A 27,799-nucleotide genomic window follows, 5' to 3' on the forward strand; every position below is an offset into this window, starting at 1 on the left:
GTCTGTGTTCATGTGTTATGCAATATATACATATTGTCAGAGGGGTTTAAACCTGGAGGGACCTTTGGTCACATTTCTGGATTTCTTATTTTATAGGCAAGCTGAAGCCAAGCTCTGACACTTGGCTTGAGTTTAAAAAAAAAAAAAAAAAAAAGCCAGTTAGTGCAACACCAGGGATGCTGCAGGCTCCTGGGCCTCTCCCTCCTTCCAGAACTTCTGGAAGTAAAAGCAAGCAGTTGACTCTGTTGTGTCAATTGAGGGGAGCTATGCTTATTAAATAAATATGTCTTGAAATAAGCCATGTTAATAAACCCTCTCAGAGCAGTGGGTTACTTTGGAAGGCATGTTTGTGGTAGGTCTTTAATTCCTTACAGCAGCGATTTTCAGCTGGTGTGCCACAAGAATTTTAAAACATGTAATACCTGATTATTTAGTCAGGGGCACTGACCTCTTTTCCCTTAGATTATCAAAGAAAAAAAGAAATGACAGCAGCCAACACATATCCATCTAGTGTGTTTGCATTGATAGTATACCTATTTTTTTTTTGGTCAGATCAGCATATTTTTGGTGTATTGCAGAATTTTAGTAATTTTTTTATGTGTTCATGAGATGCAAAAGGTTGAAGCATGCTGCTTTATAGTAGTTTTACCAACTGCCTTTTATTGTGGCCGAGTTGAATCATTTATATGGTCACTTCGCTTAACTTTAATACAATATGCAGGTCTTCAGAGTTCATTTCAGTTTACATGGTGTGATTCATCTATATGATATATATATATATATATATATATATATATATATATATATATATTAACATATTTTATTGATTTTTTTACAGAGAGGAAGGGAGAGGGATAGAGAGTTAGAAATATTGAGGAGAGAGAAACATCAGTCAGCTGCCTCCTGCACACTCCCCACTGGGGATATGCCCACAACCAAGGTACATGCCCTTGACTGGAATCGAACCTGGGACCCTTGAGTCTGCAGGCCGACGCTCTATCCACTGAACTAAACCGGTTAGGGCAACTATATTTTTAATTCAATTGTCCTGGGATATGAAGAGTGCTTGCTTGGGATCATCTCCCAGTCCTGGACCCAGCCTTAGAATCCAGGTGTCAGCTTCTTTTTCCTCGATGGCGGTACCTTCTACTCTGAAACCATTTGGAAATGTTATATCGCTGTTCAGTGCCTTTGAAAACCAGAAATTGATCTGCAATTGACCTATCCTCTGAGACACAGGCTCACCGACCGTGTGCCCCTCTTTCTCTTGCATTTAAAGATGGGATCTCAGACCTTCTTTTTCCCTCCAAACACAGGTGAATGTGTAGACCTCTGAAAAGTGATGCCAGTTTTTTATTGTTTGCTTATTTTTAAGTTAAAATAGTTTTTTTCTTTGTTTATAAAATGCAGGTCAGAGTGTACCAGTTTTCATAACAGAGCTTTTTAGTGACTTTCCATGGTATCTATAATAATAAAACATACTAGTAATTTGCTAATTAGACCAGATGTCCTTTTGGACGACCTTCCGGATGAAGCCAGGGCTGCAAGGGCTGAGGCAAGCCGCGGCAGCTACAAGGGCCCAGGCCCTTGCACAAATTTCATGCATGGGCCTCTAGTAAAAAATAAAAGTGCAAACCTTTACCGTGTCATGAATGCTTTCCACAGATTGTGCTCTTCTCAGCACATCCCTCCATGTGTCTGGTACCTTAGTCATTGCTCAGCCTCACCCGCTAGCCATGCCTTTGGGCTCTTCCTTTGCTCCATTCAGAGCCTGGAATGTGTTTTAAGATGCACCCACTTGTCCTATAAGGCTTAGGTAGACCATCTCTCCTCTGAAAGTTACTTCCAGCTTTTCTCCCCAATGAAAAATGTGTCCTTTCCTCACAGTACTTTGCTCCATTTCTGTCATTTTTATTTTGTTCCTGTCAATGGACACTCATCTATCCACAAGTCCCTTCTGAGTGCCTCCTGTGAGGCAGGCAGGTTCTGGCACAGTGGCCTGGTTTCCAACAACACCAAGAAGGTCAGTTCACAGCTAGCCGGAGGAAACAGGCAAGGGCAGGTAGTTTATGAATAGATGCAGAAAGTGAACGTGTAATTAACGTAAAATGTCTTGGGCAGTATTTGATGCCGTGATTAGGAAAGGTTTCAGGTGGGGAGGATATTTAATCCAAGACTTGAGTGGAGAGAAGGTGATGCTCAACCGAAAGAGAGGAGAGGAGACTATTCCAGGCCGAGTACAAAGCAAGCACAGTGGCTTCAAACTGAGAAACTGAAAGAGGGTCGGAGGAGAGGGAAGATAGTTAAGTACAGAGAAGAGTGGTTGAGGGTGCATCTGTACAGCTGCTGTAGGGCCTGGAAGGCCGCTGGAAGGAGTTGTCTCCTTTCTAACAGCCCTGGGGAGCCATTCGAGGGCCCTGAAAAGGAGAGTAATTTGAAGATTTGCATACCACAAAGAGGATGCATGTGTAATCTGGAGAAAGTATAAAAGCAAGAAACCATTTAGAAAGTGATTTCCTCAGTCCAAGTGAAAGATAACAGTGGTTTGGATGTGGGTGGTAGCCACAGACATGGAGTATAATGGAATCAAGGGTGAGTCCCCGGTTTGGGGTTAAACAACGGGGAAGATGGTATGTCTGTTTCTGAGATGTGGGAGAGAGCGAGGGGACTAGATTGGGCCTGCATTTGGGTAAGAGTTTGGCTTATGTGAGTGTCTTTCCTTTTAGGTCGGAAGTTTTTCAAGGTCAAAGACTTGTTTTACTAATGTCTAGGTTCTAAACTGTCATTCACAAAACCTGCTTAGTAAATGTTTAGCAAACAGATTAAGAGTACAGTTTTAATGAGATATATGGATCTTTATGGAAAGTTTTTTTACTTATTTCTCTAGGTGTCGATGTTTTAAATAACAGAAAATGGCATAATGTGTAAAGGAATGCATTTTTGAGGCATGGGGTCAATTCCCAAATTACACTGTAGCTTTTGAATAATCTCAAAGTCATGTTCAAGATCCTTAAAAGATAAGAAGAGGGCCTCATGATAAAATGAGGAATTAGGCCAAGGCATTCAGAATTGAAGTGAGCAGCTGTGTGTTTTAGACTGCATCACAGTTGGCTGAGGAGATGGGTCTGGAGGCATTTGGTAATACTACCATGCCTCCCGTTCACCTGGGTTCAGTTCACAGACATATTTTGTCTCTGCTCCCCCTGCAATACTCATTTGTAAAAATTCAGATTAAAATTACTTCATACTTCATCTCCCTGGCTTCATGCTGCCCTCAGCTGCCACCTGCTGTAGAGAATGATCACCTGAGAAAGGAAACATAATTGGAGAAAAATGTCTTACTCTGAGGTATAGGAAGCAGACACCTTGTGAAGCTGACTGCTCCAGCGACCTGGCAGAATGAAGCAGAATTCAGTCTATAGCCATGCGGTCTATTCCTTTTCTGATGTTACTAGTGTAAATACCCTCAGCCTGAACTAAGCACCAGGAGATACACTGGAAGGACATTGAGAGGAATATGGGCCCTGGCTAAATACTTGGTATTTAAACCCGGATGTTAAGTTGCTTAGACACAAGAACATGTTAGTTTCTCACGATGGAAAACTCGGACTGAGATGCTTTAACAGTTCAGCACATACTTGCTGTGTGTGGAGAGTCTGTAAGTGGAGAATGCAGTGAGCACTCTGCCCAGGAAAACGGACTCCTGCCCGTGAACCAATTTAGAGTGAAGGCAAGGCCATCTGTGACGCAGGGCAAAGGGCGGTGTAAGCGGTCCTTCCCCCAGGAGGTCCGGTGGGAAGGAAATGGTGGGAGTTGAAGTTCACAGGAAGATATTCTCTTCCTGTAGCCCTGCCTTGTAATGTCTTGGGTAACAGAAATCCAGAGACTTCCAGAAAGAGTCTTTCTAGACATGGAGATCACCTCCAGTGAGCATCATGGAATCTGTCATAAGACTTATTCACAGGAACCCACCTGTCCTCAAACCTTATGGAACTCAAGCATTTTTCTGTGTCCCAACATCTTCCCTAGCTCTCGTGCTGTTGGGCTCACTCTCAGGGCCATAGCATATATAGTGAATACACATAGCCCAGAGTGAATACACACAGCCCAGAGTGAATACAAATAGCCCATAGTGAATAGCCCAGAGTCCATGTCAGGGGAAGGTGGCCGGGAGGGAACTGGAGGTGTTACAAGGAGCCTTCCTCTTGGAAACTTCTGGTCTAGTGCTTTCTTCTCTGCCATTGAGGACACGAAGATGTTAGAAGTCTATAATAATGCCTTACGTTGAAGAACAAAGCAGGGAAGAATATTATCCAAAAGCTTGGTTCTCAGCATCAATTCCTGAGGAACCCCTAGTTACTGGCCTCAGGTCTGCTTAAAAATTCTCTCCAAGATTCACAAATGGACTGGATTCTAGGCCCTGAGATGTTTGCAAGGAGGAGAGGCAGGCTGGAGAGCGGATAGCCTGGGAGAGGAGTCTTGTGAACAAACCGGATGAGTGCGGAAGGAGAGAGTCCCGCTGAAGGAATAAGAGGATGCTGCTGATTAAGGCCTGGCTTGAGAACACGCTGAAAGCAAAGCATGAGTAGTGTAGTTTGCCTTCAATAAACAGAGCTTTTCTTTGGGGAGGTACACTTAGGGGTTTGGGGAAAGTGAATTAGAAGTAAGAGGTTTCAGGTCAGGTTTTGTAGGCACCTTCGTAGTGCATATATGTGTCACTTTTTTGTAAATTTTGGTTAACATGTTCAGAATTTATGATTATGATTTAAATGTATGGGTCCAAATACAACAGATAATTTTTTTCTATGGACTCATAAGCACTTTGTAACTAACTTCTTTACACTTAAAAATTGTGGTATAAAAATGTACAATTTTAACCATTTTTAGTATATAGTCTAGAAGTGTTAAGTGCACTTATATTGTCGTGCAACTAATCTCCAGAGCTCTTTTCACCTTGTAAAACTGAAACTCTGTACCTGTAAAAAGGAAAGTCCCCATTCCTTCCTTTACTTGACCCCTGGCCATTATCATTCTACTTTCTGTCTTAGGAATTTGACTACTTTAGGTACTCCATATAGGTGGAATTATACTGTATTTTTTAAAAAAATATATTTTATTGATTTTTTTACAGAGAGGAAGAGAGAGGGATAGAGAGTTAGAAACATCGATGAGAGAGAAACATCGATCAGCTGCCTCTTGCACACCTCCTACTGGGGATGTGCCTGCAACCAAGGTACATGCCCTTGGCCGGAATCGAACCTGGGACCCTTGAGTCTGCAGGCTGACGCTCTATCCACTGAGCCAAACCGGTTAGGGCTACAGTATTTTTTTTTACTGATTTATTTCACTTAGCATAATGCCTTCAAAGTTCATTCATGTCGTAGCACATATCAAACTTCTTTTCCTTTTTTAAGGCTGTGTAATATTCCATTGTATATATCCATTCATGCACTCCCGTGTTCATTGCAGCATTACTTAAAATAGCCAAGATATGGAAACAGCCTAATATATCACATCTTTATCATATCACATCTGTATCTACTCATCTGTTCAAGGGCAGTTAGGTTGTTTACATATCTTGGCTATTTGTGTGTGTGTGTGTGTGTGTGTGTGTGTGTGTAGACACACATACATACATAATGGAATACTCAGCCATAATTGCCCAATGTAGTCAATACTTACAAGAGTAGCAAATGTCCCAGAGCCATCGGGGTGACTGTCATGGCCCTGACAATGATTCCTGACTTCCTCCAGGCGAAGCTCACCACACCTCCCTATTAGCCCTTCATGTTGACCCCTTCTCTTCTCAGCATGTGGCCTGGCCCCTCAGTACCTATGGGATGACTTCCAAACTCCAACACATTCATCCATGACTTTGGTCTCCAACACTGTGTTCTGCCACTTTCCACCTTGAACTTTATGCTTTGTTTTAAGTGGACAAAACAGATCTTTCACACCTCGCTCCAGGTCAAGACTTTGTATAAAATTATCTATTAAACGCTTAGCTGAGTAAAGGAATTGTCTCCTCAGGAAGTGTCTGTGCATCTCCAGTTTGAGCTTTCTTTTTATTCTCTGGAAGGCATTTTGTGCATACCTTTACTATCACCTTTTCCATTCCATTTAACTGGTGCTTATGGTGCTTTCCCAGTAGCCTTCTTGTGGGCAGGAACCATTCCTTCCTCCCCTTGGAGTCTGCAGAAGCCTGCACACAGGGGCGCAGTGAGCAGTGGGTCGTGGCCAGCAGATGTACTCTCAGAACACAGGGTGTGTCCGCTCCCAGGTCTGCAGGTGCCTTGTACTTTAGATGGGTACTGTGCACGGCTGGTCCCTATCTTTTTGTTTCTCATTCACACAGATGCACTTTTACATGTTTTGTGGCTTTCTTAAATATTGAGGAATTGAAGTTTATCTTTTTGTTTCTCTGTTATCATAGTCTGTTTTTGAAACAGACTAAAAGTTTACTGCTTAGTGTACTTGGTTCCTCTTAGAGCAAAGCTTTCTTAAAGAATTATATCTTCTGGCCCTAGCTGGTTTAGCTCAGTGGATAGAGCATCAGCCTGCAGACTGAAGGGTCCCAGGTTCGATTCCAGTCAAGGGCACATGCCCGGGTTGCGGGCTCAGTCCCCAGTGGGGGGCATGCAGGAGGCAGCCAATCAATGATTCTCTCTCATTATTGATATTTCTATCTATCTCTCCCTCTCCCTTCTCTGAAATCAATTAAAAAATAATAATTATGTCTTCTATACAAAATAATGTATCCAGTAAGATCCAACTCATCTTCAAAGCAACCGGTGTTTCGTCTTTGTTTAGTAGGCAACCTACTCAATCTCCAAAGAGCAGTAGCTAAAATGACAACAAAAAAACACCGTGCTCTGAATTATAGTAAGAGATGGAGTTTCTAAAAGTGAAGTTCTTGCTACCCAAGAACCTTTTATCAGCCCGCTGGGCACATAAATTTGGGTGCCTCGTTTCTAACATAGTTTTGGAACTTACTGCTGGCCCACATCTCAGGCTCCCTGGAAATTGGGATTTGTATGCACACATGTGTGGTACTTGGTGCCAGAAAATTTTTGGATGAGGCAGAGCAGCCTGCTGGCTTCCTTTGAGAGTTAGCTTCACTTTGGAGAAAAGCCCAGCCAGGGCCTTTGCCAGAAAGTAATCTTGCTGCTGGGGAAACATTCCTCCTCAACCGGCACAGGGTCTCAGAAGAAACCAAGCCACTGCTTGGGCCTCGTCTGTCTTGCTCTGACACTGCAGCTGATTTGGCAGGATGTGGAAACTTTCATAGCTTCATGAAAGTGCTCTAAGCAAATTTACTTACAATCCAAGTTCATCTCAGTCTTGAAATAAAGGAAGGGATTTTCACTTGTGCACTATTTTCCTTTAAAGACGAACCAATGGCGAACTCATTTAAGTGAATATATATGAATAATTAAATTTTGAAGAGGGGAAACACCCAGGTTGCAAATCCAATTGGACCAAAAAATGTCAAAAGTAAAAAATTAGACCTGTATTTGGTAAGCTGTCCCAGCAGCTTCTTGGAGTATAACAGTCTAAGGTAGGGTTTGCTTGGCCGACAAACCTCAGTAGTTGTAGAAGGCCTAACGGAAGATATCTGATGTCATCAGCGATCAGGGGATGAAGACAGATGACTCATCAGTATTTTTAACCTAACTTTTTAATTTAATGTGTTTATTATGACAAATTTAGAAATCACATAAAGAAATTACTGTGGAGTTAAACATGTTCTATATTCTAATCCATACCTCTGTCTATTCCATTATCTAGTCATCTTTCTCAGTCTTTCTCTGTATGTATGTGCATATATATAGCGTATATACAAACATTTATATATATAAACGTGTGAGTGTATATATATATGTATACACACACACACACACACATATACATACATACATATACATATATACATATACAGGGTATCCGAAAAAATGTATATACACTTTAACAGCTGATTCTATTACATTTTGAAAATGAAATGCATTTTAATTAACACTGCTCTCATAATTATTCAAAGTGTGTATTGTATACACACATTCTTATATACACACATTCATATATATATATATATATATATATATATATACACACACACACACATTCTTTTACAAAGATGGGTTCAAATTAGACTTGTAAAAGTTTTCCACATTTGGAGATCTTTTTCTTTCATATGTATTTTCCCACATCATTTTAATATCCAAGTGATAGTCCATTGTATGGATATTCCATACCTATTTAACTTATCTTCTATTGTTAGGCATTGTGTGGGATGAACATATTTGTAGCTATATCTTTGTGTTTATCCATGATTACTTCCTCAGGGGAGAAAAAAAAGTAGAAATGGAAGTACTAGGTCAGAGAGTGTATATGGTTTTAAGGCTGTCTTGATACATTTTTACAAATTGTTCTATAGAATGGTTGTTCATATCACTACCATTTCTCACTGACACTGTTTGAGACTTTCCATCTGCTTGCAAACTGGAAAGGAATCCTCTTGAAGTGTCAACTGTGTCAATAGAAGTACTCCCTTCTGGAAGCAGCTCTGAGCTGTATTCACAGGAACTAGAGCAGTGGTTCTCAACCTTCTGGCTCTTTAAATATAGTTCCTCACGTTGTGACCCAACCATAAAATTATTTTCATTGCTACTTCATAACTGTAATGTTGCTACTGTTATGAATCTTAATGTAAATATCTGATATTCAGGATGGTCTTAGGTGACCCCTGTGAAAGGGTCATTCAACCGCCAAAGGGGTCGCGACCCACAGGTTGAGAACCGCTGAACTAGAGACTAGGCGCATCTCTTTGGCCCCTTGAGTATGGCTCTTCCACAAAATACCACGTGCGGGCATGCACATACAGTGCAATTGAAACTTTGTGGCCCATGCGCAGAAGTCAGTATTTTGTGGAAGAGCCACACTCAAGGGACCAAAGAGCCGGATGTGGCTCATGAGCCGCGGTTTGCCGACCACTGGACTAGAGCATCCTGCTAACAGCAGCTGGATCCTCTAAGTGTGTCCTGGGCATTCTGATGAGCACCAAGGATTCATCAGCTTGTCCTGTGCTGAGCTACATGCCATAGGGATGCTGCATGCAGTTAGTTCCAGCCTTCCTGATCCTTTCAGACTAAGAGTAGGGATGGAATTTTGGAATATAAAGCTGGAAGGAACTAGGTTCCCAATCACCACACCAGCTGTCAATTATATGAAAAAACAACAACAATGACAAAAAAACCCCCACAAAAAACATCTTTCATTTTCCTTCCTACCTCCCACCTCTTCCCTATTTCTTCCTTATGCTCTCCCTTCCCATTCTTCCCCCCTCCCTATCTCCCTCCCTCTCTTCAACTGAAAGGATAAATAAGTCACATTAGGGAGAAAGTAAGATGACAACAAGCAGGGTTACCTCCTTTGCTGTACTGAGTCTTAGCTTCCCTACAGATGACTTTAAGCTTCTAGGAAACTGGCACAGAATCTAATTTGTTGTTCACTCTGTGCCCAGCTTCATACCTGGAACTTAATAAACATAAAATAAATGTGAACTAAGTGATTGCAGTTTCCCGCCTTGATTCATACCAATGTGGAGGCGGTTTTAGAATCAGAGCCTGGCCATAGCTGGAGATGCTCTTGGTGAAATTTTGCATGCATGTCCTGGGGGAACGGTCACATTTCCTGTAACTGCAGTCCCCTGCTAGGTCTGCTTTCTCTCTGCTTTTCCTTCATTTTTGCTACTTTAAACATTGTTTTCTTCTTATTGTTTTTTTCTTGCTGACCTTGAGCATGAAAATTTTATACATGTAATTGGCAATATTTATGTTGCTGGTGATTTGTAATTAACCCGTGTTTTAGTTGATGGATATTTACTGTGTTTATCTCTGCTGGTTTATTTTATTGGGCCTTAACCATTTTCAAAACTTTGCTTTGCTGTGAGGCCGATTTCTTCTCCAGCTTTTTGTCTCAGTTGTCTTGCCTTTTTTTATGGACCTTTTCCGAACTTTACAGTTGCTGTGAAGTGCCTTAAGGAGCTTGTTAACAAACACAGTCATGGGGGACTTCTGATGAAAGCAACTGGAAGAAGTGGGTTCTTTCCTTCCATTAACAGAGACTAGTGTTAATTACTGACTTTGCTCTTTCCTTTTGTCCTTGAATATTATTTCACTGGGAGCCACTTTCAATGATCCGCTCCCAGTGTTTTCTGTTTTTAAAGTAGTCAGAAACCTGAGCTGTAGAACTCAAAGAATAATTTGTCTTTATTTAGTCCCTTTAGGTCTGCACTGTGCTTCACTCATTTTATAATTGTTCAATCTCAAGCTGAATTGTAAAGATCAATTAGGAAATTAGGCTTTTCCTAGTACAATGATGAAAGGTAGTTATGGACCAAGGTAGTTATAGTTAGTAGCTTTCTTTTACAGTAACATTATGTTAACTTGATTACATGTCACCAGCTCTATGTACTTAACTCATTTGATTGCAGCTTGTTGCAGATTCAATGAAGAGTTTCAGATGCGCCTGTCCATTCTTGCTCCCAGGTCTTTGTACATGGGTTTCCTCCTCCTGTTGCACTCAGCATGTGTTTGCCACACTTCACATGGCTGAATCATCAGTTTAAGTCTTACTTCCTCATAGAGGTCTTACCAACCCCATCCGAATTTCATAGCCCTGGCCATTCATTCAGTATGTCCTCTGTTTTTCCTTGGTAGCACTTTAAATAGTTGGTAATTTTGTCTGTTGGTGCAACTATTTGTTGACTCTAGGTCTGTGTATTTTGAGAGAGACGAGAGAGAGAGAGAGAGAGAGAGAGAGAGAGAGAGAGAGAGAGAGAGAGAGAATTGTTAGGCCCTGACTGTTGGCAGTAAGAATGGCATCAGGTGTTAGACTGGTGGGGTCAGACCAGAACTGCATTCAGCAACCTCAGTACTGAGTTCTGGCTAAGAAACAGTTCAAAGCAAAGATTCACACTATAATAGAAGGTTTATTTAGAAAGTCATGGAGGTAGAAGAAGTGAGCAGTAGGAGACATGGGCTCAGGAAACAAATTACAGAGGCACAAGAAAGGCACTTGGAGCTTAGGAGAATGAGAGAGACAGGAAAATGTGCCTTGTGGAGAAGAAGAGGGGGAAGGGAGGGGAAAGCATGGTGTGTTCCTGAGCCCTCCATCCTTACCTGAGGATTTCCATTGATTTTTAGAGAGAGTGAAAGGGGTCAGGGAAAGAGAGAGAGAAACGTCGATGTGAGAGAGACACATTGGTTGGTTGCCTCCTGCACTGGGGCCAATAATGGAACTTGCAACCAGGTACATGCCCTTGACCAGGAATCCAACCTGCAACCCTTTGGTGAGCAGGCCAATGCTCTAACCACTGGACCACCGGTCAGGGCATCCTCCTAAGGGTTTTTAAAGGTAGAGATTTTAGGGGAAGTCCCAGGAGAGCATCTCAATAGAGCATTCATCAGCTTCCCGGTGTGTCCCTTTAGGGCAGGGGTGAGCAAACTTTTTGACTCGAGGGCCACAATGGGTTCTTAAGCTGGACCGGAGGGCCGGAACAAAAGCATGGATGGAGTGTTTGTGTGAACTAATATAAATTCAAAGTAAACATCATTACATAAAAGGGTACGGTCTTTTTTTTTTTTTTTTAGTTTTATTCATTTCAAACATCCGGCCTGCTGGCCGTAGTTTGCCCACGGCTGCTTTAGGGTCATGATCTCCACTGATTGGCTGGTGCCAGTTGAGGGGGTCATTAGTCAGTGCAACTGGTCCTGAGGTCAGCTGTGGAGTCCCTTGTCTGGTTTTGCTGTTTTTCTGGGCCTGGAGCTGAAAAACAACTGAGACCTTGATGCATTTATTTGTTTCGGGTCAGAACCTTATTATCCTGAGGACTTAATGCTTAAGGCCTATTTTCTGGCCCCCTTGTTCATTCACCCTCTAATGGGGTCTAATCTGTATGACACATGACTAGCAACAGGCCAGGGAGGAACGGTTACCTTGGAGGTGAGATCTTTGTTTTTCCAATATTGCCTGTTGCTAGGCACTCCAGTGACCTTCTGTACCGGCCCATGGTACTTGCTCTGCTCATGTCTGTCTAACGGCCTACCACATGATGAGGTACTTCCATCCACTCCACCCCCCCTTTTCCTTTTATCATAGACCATAATTCTAACCTGGACTTGCTATGTCCCACAGCCGTGACATCAGATGTTTTGTCACCATCCACAACCACCATATCTAATGATCTCCTAAAGGTTAATTATCATCATTGTTGGGAATAAATGGAAATGAACCAGAGATTCATAGAAGCAAAAAGGAAGTGAAATGGTAGCTGTAATCACAATAGATTTAAAAAAATGTGAAACAGGTAGTTTGTCTCATTATATATTTAAATGCTTATTACCAAAAAGTAACATTCAGGAATGAATAAAGTAATCACAAGCATTCATAGTCCTTCCACCAAGAAATAATGATTGGTTTATATTTGTAGCATCTACTTATATTTTATAGTATTTATAGTTAATTGTACATCATATATTATAATTATTCATTATAAAGAGTATTTAAAAAGCAAAATTGAGATCACACTAGTTATACTGTTCTGTATTCTGCTTTTTTTTTAATTGTTAAAAAATGTTTCTTTTTTTTTAATTCTCACCCGAGGATATTCTTCCATTGATTTTTAGAGAGAGTGGAAGAAAGGGGGGAAGACAAAGAGAAATATCCATGTGAAAGAAGCACATGGATTGGTTGCCTCCTGCATCAAGCCCCATCCAGAGCCCAGGCTGGGAGGAGCCCTTGACTGGAATCCAACCCGGGACCCTTCAGTCCACAGGCTGATGCTCCATCCACTGAACCAAACTGGCTAGGGCTCTGCTGTTTCTTTTAATATTTTATTGTGAACTTCGCCCCAGGCCATTGAACACATCTTTCTGTGTTTATATCATAATGTAAAGTTTCCTTATCATGCATTGCTTTGGGAAATTTTTCCCTATTTCCCCCACATAAATTGTTGATTGCATTGCAACTAATCCATTTATGTAAATATTTTCCACTTGGTTAGTTTTTCACCTATATCCATACCTCCCTGAATTGTTCACTTGATGGGAGCTGCAACTTACATTCCAACAACAAGGGGAGAAGAGAGAGAAGCCAGAGAGAGAGAAAAAAAAGGGAAAGGAAGCTTGGAAGACCAAGTACAGAAGAGGCATGACAGTGGAGAGCTGGGGGTGGGCACATGGCCCATGGAGGCACAAAAGGCACTGCCATTCCTCCGCCAGCCTTAGTCCCATACCTGGCACACATTTCAAGCATTGCTGTTTGGGCATGTCAGCATTTTGTCTCTCAGCATGCAACATCAAAGAAGTGCAAACGTGTGAAGCAGATTCTTAAAGCTCTTCACTTCAAGGAGGTATTGTCAAGGCAGAGGAGCTATCGGGCATTTTAAGTCTTTTTTGCATCTTCAAACTTCCCTTTTCTGGTCTCTGTGTTCTCTCTGCCCATAAACATGCACAGCTTTTCTTTTATGAAACTAACCTCTTCTTGGGCTTCGCAGTCTAGATCCCACCACACTGTTCTGTCAGAATCACCTTCCATGTACATTTCCAACAGTATGAGATTGCTTATATAAATCATGGGGCATCCATATTATAAACTACATGATATTAAACTGTGTTGTAGAATAACAATTAATGAGTTGGGGATTTTTTAAAGATATATGTGAAGAGAAAAAGGTTACAAAAAAAGACTCTGCCCTAGTCTCTCATCCATGTGTGTATGTGTGTGGCTGTGAAGACTAAAGGCTGTATACCGTGAGTGCTATAAGAGCATTCATGGTGAGGGGCTTACCTCCATTTTCTGCATTTGCTACTGTTAATTACTTTCATCTTGAGAGGGTGGGAAGCACGAAAAGTTGTTATTTCTTAAGGCAAAGAGAGTTCTGCATTGGTTGACACCATCTCATCCAGGTATTCTTTGGTGGTGTAATGGGAATCTGGCTCTGAGCCTCATGTCACTGACTTCAGATCACTATCCATAGCAGTCATTGGTTGAACACCTACTATGTGCCTTGCCCTCAGCCCTCAGCATATACAGTCAAGTAAGGCAGGTCTCTGTCCTTAAGGAGACCTGGTGGACAGGGCTCTATCTGCATTCTGTGACCTGTAGGATCCCAGGTGGTCTTGGCCCTGGCTCCCTCTTGGGTCAAAATTATTCTCATACCATCACTCTCCACTGGTTCCACCTGCTCTTGCCATGCTGGTCTTGTTGTGTTCCCAGTGTGCCGTACACATTGTCTCCCAGTCATTGGCCTGGCTTCTCCCCCACGTTGGCACCAAATGCATATATCCCTTGCTCTCTGCACTCCCTCGCCTAGATTCATTATTTTCCACAGCACTTACCACAAAATATACTGTTCCCCTAACTAGAATGAGAGATTTATGACACCAGTGTCTAGGACAGTGCCTGGCACGTTGGTTGTCTGTTGAACAAAATAATTAATGGATGTGGGCACCGCTCACTGGTTCCCATGCCTTTTGTAGAAAACTACAGAGGAAGGAAAGGTAACCCAGGAAGGTTAGTTAGCCTTTGACATTCTGCCCAGTCTAACTTCTATTTCTTATTACTTCCCTTTATTTATTCAAAGCAATATCCCAACAAGGCTCTCTCCTGCTTCTTTTGCTTGTATAATCTGTCTTTCTTATCCTATTTTTTTCTACTAAATCCCCCACTTTCCACGCTCTGCCTATTATTATTCTGTTTATCTGTTAAGGCCCATCTCAGACATTAGCTTTTCTGGGAGGCCTCTTTTGCTCCCTGCAGCCATGAATGCTGTCTCTCCACCCCATATCCTGTTGAAAATGCTTGCATGGCTGAATGAGTGTCAGTAAAATTGCCTGTGCTGCACTGTTCTGATTTGTTCAGCAGGGAGAAGTACAGCTTGGAATGATGAATTATCTTTAACTTTTAGGATGCCCTTTCTGGGATAAAAGTTACCATGGTGTGGTTGAGGAAGAGGTAAGGTGGGAGGTAAGAGTCAAGGTTAGGATGGAAGAGGAGTAGGAGAATGTGGGCTTTACTCTTGGCTCTTCTAAAGAGGAGGTCGTCCTGGACCGTGAACCTCTTCTCTCAAACTCTTGGGGCCTCTGTCTCCTGTCCTGTAAAGTTAAGGGGGGGCAGAAGCAAGGTGTAGGGCTGTGTGCTGCATTCAGTGCATGCTCTTTTGAGTTTTCATGTAGTTATCACCACCTGTGATGCTTGATCAGGGCTGTCCTGCGTTTAACATGTGGTCCTGGCCATCTTTATTAGAGCAAGTCATACCACTGTTAGGAGAAATAAGCTGAAGAGAAAGTCACTTAAAATGCTCAAATTTTACTATTTTTTAAAGAACTTTTATTTCTTTGAGCACTTTCATTTGTAATCCAAAAGGCTTAAGACTGGCTCCTGGAAAGTCTTTAATGAGTCCTTTCTAGACCAGGGATTTGGAAGTTTATGAGAAAGCCAACCCCAGAGTACTATGGGTAGTTATGTTATAAACTGATTTTTACCTAAGTGGGGCTTAACTTTACAACCTCTAGGTTAGTTTGCATTGTGAGACCACATTTTGATATATACACCTTGATTTCAGTTGTACATAAGTCACTTCACCGTAGGATAACCTGATGTGTTACACCGTGATTTGGGGGAGGGGATAAAAGGAGGCAGGGAGTGAGTGGAATAGCATTTCTAACCCTCTCCACAAAGCAGCTAGCTATTCTTAGCTTTCTAGTGAAAGTTTTCATGAGAGTGGATGATCATGGCAAGACAGCAAGGCCTTTCCCTGAAGAGTTGGAGCCTTGATGAATGGCCAGTTCTTTCATGTTTCCCTGTGCCTACCTTGGGATGGTAACTGGCTTCTTCTCAATCTTTAAAGAACATTTATGATGTCAAGGTTCTCAAGGTCAGGACCTGAGCAAACTCTAGCATTTAAATCCAAACTTTCTCTTTAGTCTTTAAGATTTCCCTTGGGATTTGCTCATTCATAAGGAGAATTGAGACTGACTGGAAGTTTCTCAGGGTGGTAGGGTGGTGAGAAGGTCAGTCATTCTGGTCTAAACTATTACAGAATCCACTGTGGTCAAAACTGAATCCCTGAGGAAGGATGAGGGAGAGGTGAACCATCTTATCCTGAGATCCAGCCTTTTCTTGCTTCTTTCCATCTATCCCTGATCAGGATCTGAACTGGAACCTCACCCAACATTCCAGGAAAGAGGCTGGAGTTCTTTAAAATGACCTATACTTGATCAGACCAGCTTAGTACATAATGAAATGTGGGGCCTCTTGTTCACATATTAAAAATTTCAAGGTGACAACAGTAGAGCTTCAAATGAATATAGGGCCCAGTGCAACCTCATGGATTATACATGCATGAAGGCATTCTTATATTTTATTATAACCTGAATCTGGTAGGAAAAATCCAGGCCTACCCACTGACTGGAATTCTGTCCTTACCTGTTCACATTCCTATTGAAGATATCCAGGTAAGGGACTGCCTGACCTTCAGCTCACCCTCATTGCAGGGTAAGAGCTCCTTTTCAGGCACAGTGTGGTCTGGAACTCAGCTTCCATTCCAGTCTGTAGCTGCCAGTGAAAGTGTTGGCTGGACTTAAGGAGCCATTTTCCTCCTTTTAGATTAGAAAGTAAAATGACTTCAGAAGTATAAAAGTAATTACCAATGGGTTTTGTTTTCTTTTGTTTTACTCTTATTTTTAAGTAAATGGGAGTCGTTATTTATCAAAGACATATTGCTTTCAGTAGAAGAAAGCAATCAAGCCTTTTTCCTATTTAGAAACAGGTCATGAAAATGAAGTCATGCTACTTCATTAAGAATTAAAATTGGAATCTCTCTCTCTGATTTCTTTTTAAATATTTAAAAAATTTTTCAATTGCAGTTGACATACAATTTTATATTACCTTCAAGGGTACAACATAGTTCTGATTTCTTGACTCAGAATTTTATATTTCAATAGATGGTATTCTTTAGGAGGAATCAGAGCTGTGGCTCATCCAACTGAGTGTGACAGCTCCCTCTGATTCAATGCTTTTCCCTTCCCCACCCCAATCACGTGATCGAAAGGGAAATCTCCCAGAGACTCCTGGGTCTTCCCTGCTGCTCTGAGGCCACCCTTCCTCTGACCCATAGTGCACTCCTGATCCATTCACTTCTAGCATCTGCCTCTCCTTACAGTTGTCATCTATTTGTCTTCTAGGAGTCTTCTAGGAATTTCCTTCTAAGCTTCCCCATCTTTCTAAATCCTGACAGTATATCTCTCTTTTTAAAAATTTATCAGTATTGTTGAAAGTATTACAGATCTCCCCCTCTCCTCCCCCCCCCCCCGCCACCATTAACCCCCGCCACCCTACTCCCTCCCCTCTCCAGGCCTTCACTGTACTATGACTGCATGTGGATAACTCATCCTGAGAATTTTTTTGATTTCTTACCTTTACCCTTAGCCTTGCTTTGTCCCCACTTACCTGTTTAATTAAGTCCTCATCCCCAGCACTTTAGCCATCCTTTTCCTAAATGCTCAATGGTCCTTTGCTTCTCCCACTTGGCAGAGTCCCATCTGGAACCATCAATCTGTTTTTTGTCCTGAAACTGGTTCATTCACTTGTTAAAAATAATCTCCATGTTATTTTTCAAAATGCTGACACGCCGAGCTCAAAATGTTCTCCATCACTGAAAGCCAACCACTCTTCCTCCTCACTCTTAGCAGAGGACCTTACTTCTAACCTCACAGAGAATACAGAAGTCCTAAGAGAACAACACCTTCAAATCTCATGTCTGCTATAGATTCATCCTTTACTTCTTCCTTACTGTTCCAATGGCTGAACTGCCCTTTTGCCTTTGTCAGGCAAGCTTCCTCTACTTATACTATGGACCCTATAGGATTCAGGGCTAATATTTATTAACTGCTGATTTCTCAGTTTGTGTTCTTATTGGATCCTCTACCCTATAGGGACTAGGGTTATTTTCGAGTCTATTTTCAGATGAGGAAACTGAGCTTAAGAGAGGCTGAGAACTTGTTCCATGTCACATTGGAGCCAGGATTTGATCTGGGCTAGAATAATCCTTGCTCTTAGCCATTGGTTCATCCTTTATACTCATGCCTGATCAGGGTCCCCTGAGATATCTCCAGCCTCTCCCCAATTTTTTATCCCCTCTTTCTTTTGGCTTGTTTATACAGTCATTTAAATATACGTAAGTCTCTTAGATATTAAAATGAGCTCCCATTTTCCTAAAACTACCACCTCCCCTTTATAACTAAAATTTCCAGGAGAGCTCTCTACCTCATCTACATTCTCAGTGTCCACTTTACTCCTCAGCCCACTGCATTCTGGCCTCAACTCACAGAGGTTACTTCAAGGTCACTGATGACCTCCATGTCATTAAGTTCGATGAATTCTTCCTGGGCTCCATCTTAATTGACATTCCTGAAGCATTTCATATTACAGATCCCTTTCTTGAAGCACCCCCTTCCCTCTACTTCCCTTGTCTACCTTTTCTTGGTCTTCTCTTTCTGTCTTTAACTGCTCACTCCTACCTCATTTGAAGGCCTGTCCTTTTCTGCCAGTCACTGCAGGGTCTGTGGACTTCCAGACTTTGCACTAAGCTCCTTTGTTCTCATTCTATACATTTGTCCTGTGTAGCCTCAGCCACTATTGTGGTTTTACTTCTTGTCTAGATACTGGTGAATCCCAAGTCTATCTCCATCCTCAATAAAGACCTGACTGCCAGACCTTTGAATCCCCTGCCTGTTGGATATCTCAATTTGGATGATCTTCTGGAATCATTAGATACAACGTGTGTAAACTTGATATTACCTTCATGAAGCTAGGATAGAGAAGAGATTACAATTATGGGCTCTAGAATCAAGAATAGATTCTGCCATTTACTAGCAGTATGGACATTGCTCATAGGTAAAATGGGGTAATGATGGCACCTGTATCACACAAGGCCATTTTGAGAGTTAAATGCAAAGTACCTAGAAGCAGGTATAGACCAAGTCTTCAGTGGATATTAGCATCAGTGGATATTAACTACTACCCTTACCTTTACCACCATGAGTGCTAGCACTAGTACAGCTACCACTGCTTCTTGCTCCCCACCCCCCAGCTGGTTTTAACCCCAGTTATCCTCCCTATCTCAGTGGATCCTAACAATGAGAGGCTATTGTTATGGACCTAAAATGTGCAGATGCTCTACAGGTATTTTTCATGTATTATCTCATTTGATCCTGGATACAATCCTTGGAGGTAAGACTTGTTATTTTCTTTAACTTCTGTGAAAATTAAGTATTCATAGTTAATTTTAATTCATTTAATAGTCTCAAAACCACTAGAATTTGTAACCTGGCCAGAGACCTGAAACTCATCTTTGACTCTTTCTTTCTCATCACAAACCCCCAAAATGCAACCAGTTATCAAGTTCTATCAATTCAACCTACTGAATATTAGAGAATGACCTCATTTCTTTATCCTAGTTATCCTAGGTCCTGCCTCCATCATCTCTTATTTATATGACTACAAAAGCTTCCTATTTGTTTCTTCATTTCTCATATTGTTCCCCTTCTTCCTGTTCTCTACAGAACACAAAGTTTATCTGTTTTTCAACAACCCTATTCCAAGACACTTTTCTACCATCATCACAGGGTCAAGTTCAAAGTCCTAAATATAACTTCAAGGCACTTCACTGTCTTGCTTCTGTTGTTCTATTAAGCTTTATGTCTTGCCATTTCTCCCACAGCAAGCCAAGAAGATTTGGTTATATTGCGATTCTCTTGAGTTTCTGTACATTGCCCAAAGAAAAATGGTGTAGTTTAGATATAGGTTTCCTCGGGTAGCTTGCCTTGATTCTACAAACTTACCAATTCTGAGATTAGTACCCTTCTCTGTTATATTACTGTGTTCCTCCTCATTCCTTACTTGTGACACATGTTTTTATTTGACTATTACAGACTGGGAGCCCTTTGGGTGCAGTGACAACATTTCCCTTACAGACTGCTGAATCCCCTGTGCCTAGCACAGTGCCTGACATTGTGCTCATTAAAAATAACAGATGCTCAGGGTGTCATTTTCAAGAATTGAAGATATTAAAACTCACATTTTATGACCTGAGACCATGCAGCTCATTAGCAACGATTGTAGTAGTTGGCTTTAGTACCAAACGTGGATCCAAGTGCTCCCTCTGCTGTTTACCTGCTCTGAACCTCACTTTCCTGTTCTATAAAATAGTGCCAATCTGCTGGGGTTGGGAGGACAAAGAGGGGTATTGCATACTGAGTGTCCAGCCCATCACCTGCACATTGTAAACATCTCAGGGGATAGATTTTCCTTCGAACTTGGGGCACCCAACTTTCAGAGTAGCACTTGGCTTATGACCATGCACTTGTGACATTGTCAGAGCAGTGTCTATGGACGGTCACACTGAGCTATTCACAGAAAATAAAAATAGAAAAATAGAAAATAAAGACAATTCCGTTGGGGAAATTCTCTGATTTTGAAAATGTTTTATCCAGAGATTCTTTTTGATTTCATAAGTATCTCTAGAAAGACTAAACTATCCCAAAGTCTAAAAACAACAACTAGGAAACATCCCCAAGGTTCATTTATTGTTATAGGAAAGAGAGTGGTCATATATTAACTTGAATGAAGTTAATACTCACTTAGTGTAATGATTTAAGTGTTACACTTGGAAACTGTCAAAAATCATATATGTGTGATTAATTTCCCATGGATGACAATGCCTGTAATCTACAGACTATTTTTATTTGGTAGGAGGATAAATATAATCCTAAATGACAAGTTTCAGTGAAGGACTTAATACTTTTATTGTACATCGCAAATTTAAACATTGCTTATAAAATTAATTAATTGAGTATATTTTGGAACCAGGCTGTCTTCTGTTCAAGTCCTGGCTCCAGCACACCTTATCTTTATGACCTTGGACAAGTCCATTCACATATCCAAGCTTTGGTTCCTGATCCTATTTGCTATTTTAAGGATTTATAAGGGAGACAGGGTAAGCTCACTTGTGAAACATTCAGGACAAGGTCCGTCAGACATCTTATTCTCAATATTGGAGCACAATAAATCGATACCAGAGCTATTTGAAATATTTGTTAGCTCATTGTAAAGATAACTGGTCAATTTGCACTTGCACATTATCCCAGGAAAGTAATCCATGGTGAATTTTTCCATAGTCCAGCTTTTTAGAATATCTGCCAACTACCAAAACAGGAAAATATGTGAATTACAGTTCATGCTGTTTAAATAGAAATAAAGAAATCTTGCACTAATTAAATCTAGTACTTAAGGAAAAAGTCAACTTTTGTTATCAATATTTTAGTGATTTTTTTTCCCAAAATTCCCAATGGCTTAGGCCTCCTTTATTTTGCTACCACTGTGGGGAACCTGCTCATCATCTATCTAGCCTCATGTAATTCCTAGTTAAGGAGGATCTTGACAAACTTCCTGCAGTATAACTATCTGTACAGGAGGAAATATGAATTTGACTACTGCTTACAATTATTACTTACACTCAGTTATTAGTGCTCTACTTATCATGGGAAGTGTACAAACTATTACAGAGCTAATGTTTGCTTCAAAAATTATTGGCAAATGTGATATTTATAAAAAAGATGTTTAAATTTGTTCATGGCTATTGGCTTTTGTACCTCACTGCTTTTCTCCTTTTCCTCAGTTGTTTCCTTAATTGATGTCTGTGCTCTCTCTCTCTACCTCCCTGGCAGTCTTTTCCCTTTAAAAGGACCCATCTGTCTAAGGTAGAGATTCTCCATTTTTATATACTTATCAGTGACTAAACTGCATGGAATAGACATGCTTATCATTTAGAAGTCCTTAACTCTGCTTTTTCAGTACTGGGGAGTTTGTTTATTTTTCTTTAAGTAAGATACTTTTTTTTTTTTTTAGTCTGAATTCAAGCTCCAAATAAAGTATGTTTAATTTCTAATTATAGTCATAGAATTAAGTTTACTTTTTAAACTTGCTAATCCATAGTAATGAAAAATCATACTCAAATAACTGATGTTCTTTGTAATAGGTAAATGTACAAAGGGTAAGAGAGAGAAAAGCTCTTTTAGAAAAGTGACTAATTTTCATTTGATTTTATTAGACTCGAATTTGAGCGGCAGCAGCGTGAAGAACTTGAAAAATTGGAAAGCAAAAGGTAAGCAACATGGGTTACTGTTTTAACACTACTGTAGTTGTGGATTCGTGTGTTAATGTCCTAGACCAATTTCATCTATGTCTATTTCAGTACCTCACCCCATCTCTGTTATTTACATGTCTAATGACTATAGGCCATTTTCTTTAGCTGGTAAGTTTTACGTCGTAGTTCAATTTTTTAAATAATTCATCTTCAAATACTTCTGAGAAAGGAGAAATAGAGCCAGTAGGCAAATTGAGTACACTCATTTAATTATGCCAAATAAATATTTGTTTAAATTTAACTCGAAAATATGTCTTCCTTAAAATATCAGGTTAGTTTTTAAAAAGCTGAAAGAATGATAATTCCCCTTCCTTATGCCTCTCCCCCTCTAAACATCTTTCCTCATGCTGGTTGGCCATCTGTATTTCCCTCTAAACTGCTTCTTCACAGTCCTCATTCACTTTTCTTCTGGTGTGTGTGAATGTGTGGTTAATTTATTGATTTTGAGAGTCCTTATATGTTCTGAATATAATTATGTGATAAATATCTCCTTTTTGTCTCCTGTTCTGTTTAACAGCTCAAGAAATGGACTAAGACACTTGAGTAGAAACTAAGGCCATAGAAATATTTACAAAGTGACTATTTATTTTCTAGAATCTGGAGTTTAAATGTTACAGATGAATTCGTTTCCGGCATCAGATAAGACAGATCCTTGATGGGTCCGAGGTGGAGGCCATCATCCGTTCTCTTACAGACCCGTGTTCCTGCTTTGTAGGCCATCCCACCCCTGAAACATTGAGTTAGCACCTAGTGGGGGTTGTTTGTTCTCCTAGACTAGTGGTTCTCAACCTGTGGGTCGCGACCCCTTTGGCAGTCGAAGGACCCTTTCACAGGGGTTGCCTAAGACCATCCTGCATATCAGATATTTACATGACGATTCATAACAGTAGCAACATTACAGTTAAGAAGTAGCAACGAAAATAATTTTATGGTTGGGTCACAACCTGAGGAACTGTATCTAAAGGGCCAGAAGGTTGAGAACCACTGTCTTAGACACAAAGCATGGCATGGAACCCCTGGAGTCATGCACTTAAGTATTCTAATGAAGATTCTGTTATATTCAGTGTTGTGTATTAATAAGCTAGTATTTAGGGCCATTTGGTTATTAATGATTTCTCTAAGATAGTGATTAAATGCTAAATAGCATGTAGTTATTTGAGCAGGAACAGTGAACTGTCTATTATCTTGACTTTGATATTTGACCCCAATGAATTGAAGAGAGCATAAGCGTTTTTGTTTAATGCCATCTCGTTAACTGAATTTGTTGCATTTTAACCATTGGGCTGAATAAAATTATTCACATTTAAATTTAAATTGGGCAGGCTTCTTTCTCTTTGAGCTCAGGGGGCTTTTAAAATTATATTATGCATAACACATTATGCTTATAGACTCTACAAAGACATGATATCAGAGGCTACTTTAAGAGATTAGGCAAATGATATGTTGGACAGTTAGAGAGCAAAAAAAAAAAGAAAAATGGCACAGCCTGCTATTGGAAATGAAAAGCAAAGCAGTTCTCCCTCATTTTTATTGTAGCGAAGGGCTTAGCTTTAGTATATCGTATATTCATTTTCAGAGCATTTCAGTTCGGGGAGAGAGAGAGCAACATTTGAATACGGTGTTCAAATGATGACCAGTCAACGTTGTGCATTTCAGGAAACTCATAGAGGAAATGGAGGAGAAGCAGAAATCCGACAAGGCGGCGCTGGAGCGCATGCAGCAGGAGGTGGAGAGCCAGCGCAAGGAGACGGAGATCGTCCAGCGCCAGATCCGCAAGCAGGAGGAGAGCCTCAAGCGCCGCAGCTTCCACATCGAGAGCCGGCTCAAGGACCTGCTGGCGGAGAAGGAGCGGTTTGAAGAGGAAAGGCTGCGGGAGCAGCAGGAAATGGAGCTGCAGAAGCAGCAGCAGGAAGAAGAGCGCTTCCTCCGGGTCAAGGAGGAGCTCCAGCGGCTGCAGGAACTCAACCACAGCGAGAAGGCCGAGAAGACGCAGATATTTGAAGAACTGGACCGGCTCAGAAGGGAAAAGGAGGAGCAGTGTGCCAAGCTGGAACTGGAAAAGAAGAGGCTGGAGGAGCAAGAAAAGGAGCAGGTCACGCTCGTGGCCCATCTGGAGGAGCAGCTGCGCGAGAAGCAGGAGATGATCCGGCTCCTGCGGCGCGGAGAGGTGCAGCGGGTGGAGGAGGAGCGCAGAGACCTGGAGGGCATCCGGGCGTCGCTGCTGCGGGTGAAGGAAGCCCGCGCCGAGGGCGATGAGGACGGCGAGGAGCTGGAGAGGGCTCAGCTGCATTTCTTAGAGTTCAAGAGGAGGCAGCTGGTCAAGCTGGCCAACTTGGAGAAGGACCTGGTGCAGCAGAAGGACCTTCTGACAAAAGAAGTTGAAGAAGAACAGGAAACCCTAGAACGGTTAAAATCGGAACATGAGGAGGACTCTAGGTTGTTGGGAAAAAATGATGATGGTGTCACATATGTCCCCCAGGTGGCTCAAGATTTAGGGAAAATAAAGCCAGCAGAGTGTAGGCTGCAATATAAAGAGCGCCAGCTCCAGTACCTCCTGCAGAATCATCTGCCGACGCTGTTGGAGGAAAAGCAGAGAGCGTTTGAAATCCTCGATAGAGGCCCCCTGGGCTTAGACAACACTCTTTATCAAGTAGAAAAAGAAATGGAAGAAAAAGAAGAGCAGCTTGCCCAGTACCAAGCCAACGCGAGCCAGCTGCAGAAGCTCCAAGCCACCTTTGAATTCACGGCCAACGTTGCCCGGCAGGAAGAAAAAGTGAGGAAAAAGGAAAAGGAGATTCTGGAATCGCGGGAGAAGCAGCAGCGGGAGGCGCTGGAGCGGGCCGTGGCCAGGCTGGAGAGGAGGCACTCGGCCCTGCAGCGGCGCTCCACCCTGGGCCTGGAGATCGAAGAGCAGAGGCAGAAGCTGGCCACCCTGAGCAGCAGCAGCAGCGAGCAGTCAGGGCTGCAGGCCAGCCTGGAAGCCGAGCAGGAGGCCCTGGAGAAGGACCGGGAGAGGTGAGATGTGGAGAGGGAGAGCGTGGCATAGCCCTGGTGCCACGTTGTCTCCTCCTCACAGTGTGTCTAGCACTGTCTTTTTATAAAGGAATTCATTTAGTTTTGATATTCTCTAGTGCGCAGGCAAATGCTTATTTGCCTGAGAAAAATACCTCTAAACATCCTTTACTTCCTCCTTAGGATCCTTGTTCTAGAATCATTGGCCTAAAGTTGAAAACAACACACAAACAAAAAAAAAAAAGGCCTTGTTCATTACCCCGCTGACCTATGGAATGTGTACTGTTTAATATGTGATTAATACAGAAGACTGAAAGCTTAATATGTGATAAATACAGAAGACTGAAAGCTTCTGGCATTGATTCCGTCCTCCTTTTCGTCTTCCTTCTGGTCTGTCTCTCCTCTCCACGAGCCCCAACCTCCCCCCACCCCCCCCCGGCCCCATCATTGCTGGTTCGGGATCTGTCACCCATTCACCCTTATAGGGAGGGGTAGATGAGATCAGGGGTCTGTACATGTTCTTAGCTCCAAACCTTTGGTTAGTTGAGATCTTAACTGAAGCCCAGGTTGGAGGGCGTGGAACACTGCCCCCACCTCAGCATTCCTCCCATCCAGAGGCCTCCTGTAGGGGCTGCAACAGAAGCCCAGTCTACAGCCCTGTAGGAGCCCAGCTTGGCATTGGCAGAGGCCTGGGATCCATGCTAATGACAGGCAAGGCCTGCTCTGAGGTGTTGCTGGAGCCTCCATCCATCATTTTGCCTGGAAAGGTCAGGACAACCTCCTTTCAAATGACCAGCTTCTACTGTGAATTCTATTTACGATTACTCTGGTAATTCCTGCAGGCAAAACGGCAACAAATAACAATCAAAAACCATAATGCTATTACTTCAGAGAAATAGGTTTGAGATTCAAGAATAGGACTGCAGGTGTATTATATAAACAAAATTGCCGGACAGAGCGGCAGCCCCAGGAAATTTTAAGTAGTGGAGAGCACGCTCTCAATTTGTATCCTGCAGTGTGCAGTAGGAATGCAGCCTGAGCTTTTAGCTTCCTGTCCCTGGCTTTTTTCAACTGGCTTCACTCCCTGGCCATTTAGTATTAATACTCTATTATAGCGGAAGTGATCATGTCAGCATTGCTCTAGCAGCCACACAGAGGAGGCTTTCAGCTGCCTGTGTTTGGATGGAGTAGACTTGGCTACTCCTAATTCAGGCCAACAAATCTGAGCTCTTTGTTCTGGCTGTGATGCTCCTGAGCTTTTTTTAGTGTTTATCTTTCTGGGTTTCTCATGGCTAAGCCAGGGCCTGCCATGCAGCCTGACTTGACCACTCGTGAAATCCACAAGTGTGAAATATTCAATTCCTGTGGAACCAGATTGGACAACAGTGTACTGAACTTGGCTTTGCCTGTTGGTTGTTTGCGAGCAAAATTTAACCCATTTTCTGTCTTTTTTTTCTTTTCTACCCAGTAGTTATATAACCACTCGGGACAAGTGTCAGGTGGAAAATGGCAGAGCTGCAACTTGAATCTAGGTCTACTTACCTCCAGACTCTAAACCTCTTGTCCTCTTGTCTGCTGACACAGAGCTGCTGCCTGGCAGGCGGCTCTTCCATGTGCCCCAACCCCTCCTATAAATCCTGCTCAGCCTTCAGGGCCCCCTTTAACCCCTGCTCTGTCTTTTCCACAGTCCTGGTCCTGCAGCCTTTGAACAACTCTACTGGGTGTCATCCTAATTATAAACATTGGCAGTTACCTACTTATATCAGGCTCATTTTCCTTACGACCTCGGAGACGCTCAATATTGTTCCCTGGTTGCTGGCCCACCCACCTGGCCCCTAACATCACTCTCTTGTGCTCATTCCCTTGCCCTTTGCAAATGTTGTGTGCTCTGCAAGGTGATGCTCAGTAAGTACTTGCTAATCAGCAGACAGATGAAAGGCTGAGTTAAGCAGGGCATTGCCTCCCATGAAACCCATGAGTGCTGACCCTGGTGACCCCACAGTCTAATTTCAGCAGTTCACAACGTGGCTTTCATGTTTAGGACAGAGCAGTCAAATTGCTGCTGGTGACATCGGAGAACTGGCAGTGTTATGGTGTGCCAGCATCTGAAGCTAAAATCCATCATTTTTGGAGCTGAATGGATTTGGAGAGACTAGTTTACTCTCTCATTTGATATCTAAAGACATTGAGACCCAGATTTCATGAACTTGCCCCAGTTCACACCCCATGTGGGCCACAGCCCCTAGCTGGGTCTAGTGTTTTCTGGGAACAAGTGCACTGGCAGACTTGTTCCTCCCCAGTGGTTCCCAACCTTCCTAATGCCGCGACCCTTTAATACAGTTCCTCATGTTGTGGTGACCCCCAACCATAAAATTATTTTTGTTGCTACTTCATAACTGTAATTTTGCTACTGTTATGAATCGTAATGTAAATATCTGATATGCTATATGTGTTTTCCGATGGTCGCAACCCACAGGCTGAGAACCGCTGCTAGCCCAAGCATGTCAAATTCGTGGCTGA

General features: G+C 42.1%; 1 protein-coding gene across 3 annotated transcripts in view; it reads left to right on the forward strand.

The window, feature by feature from the left end:
* KIF16B (kinesin family member 16B) overlaps window positions 1-27,799 on the forward strand; it is a gene marked incomplete at its 3' end in the record, with an annotated part of 271,444 nt that overhangs the window by 152,068 nt on the left and 91,577 nt on the right. For 2 of the 3 annotated variants that reach the window (XM_081097230.1, XM_081097231.1), the window contains exons 18-19: window positions 22,172-22,225; window positions 23,924-25,282. In XM_081097230.1, the coding sequence (XP_080953356.1) occupies window positions 22,172-22,225; window positions 23,924-25,282 (1,413 nt within the window). Of the gene's footprint in view, window positions 1-21,788; window positions 21,822-22,171; window positions 22,226-23,923; window positions 25,283-27,799 lie in introns of all 3 variants that reach the window. The other variant, XM_081097229.1, reaches the window with a different exon arrangement.

This window comes from Myotis nattereri (assembly GCF_964212035.1).
Source record: "Myotis nattereri genome assembly, chromosome: 8".
Taxonomy (NCBI): Eukaryota; Metazoa; Chordata; class Mammalia; order Chiroptera; family Vespertilionidae; genus Myotis; species Myotis nattereri.